Raw genomic sequence first — 5,951 nt, 5'->3', positions numbered from 1 at the left:
CCCAAAACACTTTCTTTATACATGTTATAACAGCTGATACCAGAAGTTGTAAATGATCTAGTTCACTTTTGACTTCTCTCCATTTTTGGTATATTACTCCACCAATACGGACAAGATTACTCCAATTCAGCCAATAATGTCTTACTGCTGGGCTGAAACTGGCACATTTATCTCTATCTGGTGTTTCTGCTGCATTCATCCATTTATGTAAAAAGCTGTAATCTGAGTCTTCTTTCTGGAATGTACTCATCTCTTTTTCTGTGTATTTAGTTAACCAATTGGAACAATTACCATCACTTGACTGTGTTACATTCCTTATCATAGGTTTATCAGTTAAATTCTTTACATTATTAACCTTTTTTCTAAATTCTGACCATTCTTGTTTCCATTCAATGCATTCAGCGCAACTGGAATCAAGATTTCCCTCTTTCAAATGTATACAAAGATCATTTTCATTAGAATTTTTAGACATTGCATCAGCATTAGAATGTTTTGTTCTTGGACGATGTTGAATGTCAAAATTGTATTGACTAAGACTTTCAATCCATCGTGCTAACTGTCCCTGAGGGTCTTTAAATGCAAATATCCATCGTAATGATCCATGGTCTGTTCTCGGCAAAAATTTCTTCTAATTAAATAGTGTCGAAATTGCTGCATAAAAGTGACAACTGCAAGTATAATAGTCGTTTTGTGACACTATACCTCTGTTGTACCCTGTCTAGTTTCAATAAATCCTTTAGATGATCTGGTAATGCAGGAATTTCGGCCTCATTTCTGCATTTATCATTCATCTCCCAGGAATTTTCTGCATTACAGTTCCGAATGGTACTATTCCATTCATCAGGAATACGTACTGGTTCATCTGTAAGGTTTATATTCATCTTCAAATTTAACTGTACAGGGTGGTTCTCCATATTCACCAGTCTAAAGGGAATGACTTTCTCAAAAGGGTCAACAAGGATTTGTGTAACCATAATTTTCCGATTATCTTCAACCACTGATTTTAGCATGGTATATCTGGTATCTATAGCATCAGTATTATAACTCCCACCAAATAATATCTTCTCGGAATTGGCTGGAACAGTTACATTTTCAGTTAAAACCACTCTTGCTATCTTGTCATCCACCTTCCTCTCAGTGTAACACTCTATCCACTTGCCGTCCACATGTTTTCCCTGCTTAGAGTTTATTGTAATGTCAAGTTCATCTACAATATCACATCCAAGAAGAATACTATCACCAATAGGGGCAATATACATATCCCAAGAAAATTCATGGTTCCCAAGTTTAACATTCATCATAGCTATTCCATGGGTCTCCATACTTTTCCCTGCCTCAGCTACTACTAAATTTCTGGTTGCTTTCTTTAATATTGGTCTCTTTTCCTCCGGAATCCCAAAATACAGACTGCTATTAAGAACCGTCACTTCCGCTCCTGTATCCAAAACAGCTTTGGTCACCTGCCCATTAATACTTATGGGAACTTTAATTGTTGCTGACCTCACTCTGTCTATCCGGATAACACAACTAGATTGCCGTCTACTGTCCATCTTCTCCGTTTTCATCATAGGAGTCATTACAGCTGTCGAGGTACTTTGTTCTGACGTCAACTCAGACATTACCTCTAGCTGACCATTAAAGGGGCACTAGCTACGAGATGTATAAACAATCTAAAGTATGATTTTTTTTTGTTCAATCATTAATGGAAGTGAAAAAGTGAAATAATAATTTGCTTTCATCAGCTAAAATGGTTCAATTTTGTCAAATTAAGCTAATAAACATTGATTATGACTTTTTCACTTGCAAGTTAATAATTCGACACCATTAAATCCGTATGCATGTGAAGTCCAATTTAACCCCGTAGAAAGAGATGGTATAACGCATGCATTGCCCGTGTATGGTTATTTAAAGGAAAAAAATGTCAACATTGAAAGTGAAACAAGGTAAATAATTTGATCGACTGATTCGATCCACAAAAAAATCTTTCTTATAAAGGTAAAAACGACGATAAACATCAATATATAATTCATGAAACAAAATTAACAGACCTATAAAATTCCATTTGCACGAGTTGCTTAATTTATTTAAATCTATGTTTATGTTTACATCGCTTATATGGTCATAGAAATTCAACTCGATAGTTAATTAGATGGCGTCTTGGATAAAATTCTTACGAAACGAAGCTACATCTTATTGAGACCATGTCCTGTAAATTATTTATTTTATACTTTTGATAGTTTGGGAAAATGTTTAACTTGTTATACAAGGTAAATAATGAAAATAACGAGAATGCAAAAAGTTGGTTTGTGTGCATGTGTCCAACATATTTGTGCTAATTAGAACACAGCTTTGTTTACAAAGCGTCATAAGGATCTCATATTAGAATGGTGAAAAATTGTTAACCACCTAAAAGTTTATGAAAAGGTTCTTGTTTTGCTATTCACTTACATATTATGAATTCCTTTTGCTTTATAGTGTTAATTCATGTATTGTTATTATTGAATTTAATTATTTTTTTATGATATAACAAAAAGTTAAGTAAGGAATTTCAATATTTCATGAATTCTGCATGTTTTTGTTAAAAGGAAAATAATTAAACCTACATTATTTATTTACATGAATAGTTGAAGAATTTTGAGGGAGTAATTACTGCATACATGTTTAATAAGTCCTGCTCTGTGTTTGAAAACTAGTTTATGGTTTTTCTCAGCAAGTTGAAATAATTTTGTAATGACAGTGAAAAAGGTTATTAATACACTTACTGCTAATAGTGTATTTTCGCTTCCTTCCATTGTCTGAAACAGAAATAAATTATTGTTTATCAAAGAATACTACATGAATAAAGACAAAAAAGAATTCTTTAATTAACTTAAAACAAATATATAAAATATAAATATGTGCACAAATGACATTGTTTGTAAAATGAAAAGATAATGTCATCCATTAGACTACTCAATTTAATTTTGTTTAAATCATTAAGATGAAAGTAAGTCATTTTTATAATTGTGCGATTGAGACTTGTTTGGGTAGTCCTCTGATTTATTTGAAATATGTGAAAGAGCTTGTTAGTTACTCACAGCAGGTTGGAAGTTTCCTCTGGGTACTATGATTTCTTTGAAGTTATTTAAATAAATTGAAAAAAGAGACATGAATTACTTATATTTATAATCAATCAAATAAAAGATAGTCATTTGCTAAATTGAAATGTTGCTTTTGATTGTTTACACTGTACCTTTCAAGACAATAGTCAATACAAGTATTTTATGAATAAGGTTTCCTTTTTTTTATTGTTTTTATCAATTTATGTTTTCAAAGACAGTAAATTGTCATGGAAACTAGAAAAGGTTGATCAACATTGTAAGTTAAAAAATCATTAAATACCTATATCCTTCTCTAAAGAACTATTCTCCTGAGAAACAAAAGCCTCTTCAATGTCACAAACTGCTTCGTCGTCAGGAGAATTGGCCATGTGTACTTCTGCTATACATGTTGTACTTGAAAATTTGATGTTATGTACAAAATGTAAATGAATATTGCTAAAAAATTATAGAGAGTGAGAGTCAAGAATTAATAAATGGTATGTAATGCCTGAAAGTTTATATTTTGTTATTGCTATGACTTATGTTTGATAACATTAACGGTACCAATTTTTCTGCACCGGATGCGCATTTCGACAAATAATGTCTCTTCAGTGATGCTCGTGGCCAAAAGATTCTTCCATTTTTTTTTGCAGTCGGCTATAGTTCTTAATATACAGGTACTGGTTAACTTTTCGACAGCCACCTCATATCTGTCCTAGTTATTCAAAGAAAAAAATCCTTATCACACAGGGAAATATTATTTTGTTTTGTTTATACAAAAAGATATCTTCTTGTGTCATTGTTGACAACTACCTGTTAAAAATAGGTTAGACCTTCATTTTTTAGTTATATTGACTTTAATTTATAGATTAAAAGTATCTGCTATACTTACGTTGGTTCCCCATGGCTTAAAAGAGCAAACTTGAGGTGGACCCCCTCCAGTAACTCTTGATGCTGTTACTCTGGTAGCCTCTTTTTTTTGGTGACACTTTTTACATCCTTCCATTTTTTTTTTTTTTTTTTTGGTTTCCCATGGCTTAAAAGAGCAAACTTGAGGTGGACCCCCTCCAGTAACTCTTGATGCTGTTACTCTGGTAGCCTCTTTTTTTTTGGTGACACTTTTTACATCCTTCCATTTTTTTTTTTTTTTTTTTTTTTTTTTTTTTGCAGTCTGCTACAGTTCTAATAACACTGCTGGCATTTACTGCATTAACACTGTACATTATACAAATAATAAATGTAATCAAACTTTTAAACTTAATAACAAGTCATGTAAACAAAACTTTATGAAATAATAGGCAGGTACAGGAAGCATGTAGTTCTAACCTAACTATGCAGTATTAAATTTACCTCACCAAATTACCCCAACACAATTTCTAATTGAATCGACCATAACTATAATTTTACCAAATTTAACGCCTTGTATATTCTTTTTAAAATGTATTACTTTCTAATCATACATTGGGATGTATAAATACTGGGTCATGCCAACTTGTATTTGTAGAAAAATATGTATCCATCTGATTAATTCAGCTTTTTTCAACTGACTTTTATAGCTGGTTCTTCTATTGTACTGTTACACCATTGTCTCAGGTTATGGGAGGGTTTGGATCCTGTTAACATGTGTAAACCCACCAAATTCTGTATATATGTGCTTGTCCCGAGTTATGGACCTTTAATTTAGTGGTTGCTGTTTGTTTAAATGTAACATATATTGAGTCTTTCTATTGTCTGTATAAAGAACTTTACTGCATTATACTATAGTGTTTGTATCTGTATCTGAACGTTGTAGATACCAATTATTGATGCTACTCAACGGTGATGTTCTATCAGTAATGTAACGGATAAATGTGGGCAATGGGAAGCAAATAGAGTGAATGGTTGGTTTTAAATTATAATTGTAAATACACATTAACAGTATTTTCTTCCCAATGCCCATATTTCTATTATTTTTTTAAAGAACGATAGTGCCTGTTGTCTGTAATATGATTCATCTTTTTGAGTGAGGTTCATAATTAAAGACAAGATTGTATTTTGGGATGCGATGACGGTATCGGCAAACACTTTACGGATAGTTTGTGTTTGGAACTTTGATATTTGTATGTTTATTTAAATACTTTGTGTTCACATTGTCATAAAAAATATATAAATAAAACAAATCCAGTCTTGCAGTTTTACCTTTCGGCAACCTGTGCCCATGTCTTGGTTTTGTCGTGGACAGTCAGGCTAGGCCCGAACTGTCCTCTAATTACATTTATATTGGCGTTTACTGTGGCAGAGAGTGCAAGCAGCTCACTCTCTGACCAGTTAGGCTTCCTTTTTCCTACTTCCATATCTTTTTTGTATTTCTTGTTCTTTCGTCTGCTAGTCACGAACAGAAGTCAGTGTTTTTGTTTACATAGGAAGTCACCGCTGCGCATGCTTCGATGAAACGAAAGTACGTTGCTAAGGTATTTATATCTTAAGAGTGGTCGTAAGATAATACTTAAGATTTAATCGTAAGAGCGATCCTAAGTGTAGGATTAAAACTTTCGATATGCTTTGTGAAATTGTCTTAGGAGTTCACTAAGGAAAGTCTTCACGTATAACACTTAAGACTTAAACTTACAATGTTTTGTGAAATTGGCTCCTGGTCTTAGCTTATGACATTCCTTTCTGCATGATTGATTGTTTCTACTGGTTCAATGTCACTTACGTCTGAATCAGATGACTTTGTACTCTGACTGCCGTTTATTTTCATCTTCATTTATCTCAATAATCTGCTCTGAAAGAGACCCCTTTGGAACCAAACATAATCCTGTTTAACATTGTCAGTTGTTGCATACAGATTAAGAGGTAACGTGCCTGCTTTGAACTTTTTAGTTTCCTATT

General features: G+C 32.7%; 1 protein-coding gene across 1 annotated transcript; it reads right to left on the bottom strand.

Annotated features, from left to right (window-relative positions):
* Positions 1 to 787: 787 nt before the first annotated feature.
* On the bottom strand, positions 788 to 5,413 carry LOC143046563 (uncharacterized). Its single transcript, XM_076219721.1, has 4 exons — positions 5,259 to 5,413; positions 4,132 to 4,219; positions 2,763 to 2,795; positions 788 to 862 (listed from the first exon to the last, which is right to left on the bottom strand). Exons 1-4 carry the CDS (start codon positions 5,411 to 5,413, stop codon positions 788 to 790), a joined length of 351 nt encoding a protein of 116 aa, XP_076075836.1.
* Positions 5,414 to 5,951: the final 538 nt, after the last annotated feature.

Source organism: Mytilus galloprovincialis, chromosome 9, assembly GCF_965363235.1.
Source record: "Mytilus galloprovincialis chromosome 9, xbMytGall1.hap1.1, whole genome shotgun sequence".
NCBI lineage: Eukaryota > Metazoa > Mollusca > Bivalvia > Mytilida > Mytilidae > Mytilus > Mytilus galloprovincialis.
The sequence above is the reverse complement of the archived record's forward strand: the minus strand, read 5'-3'. Positions and strand labels throughout refer to the sequence as shown.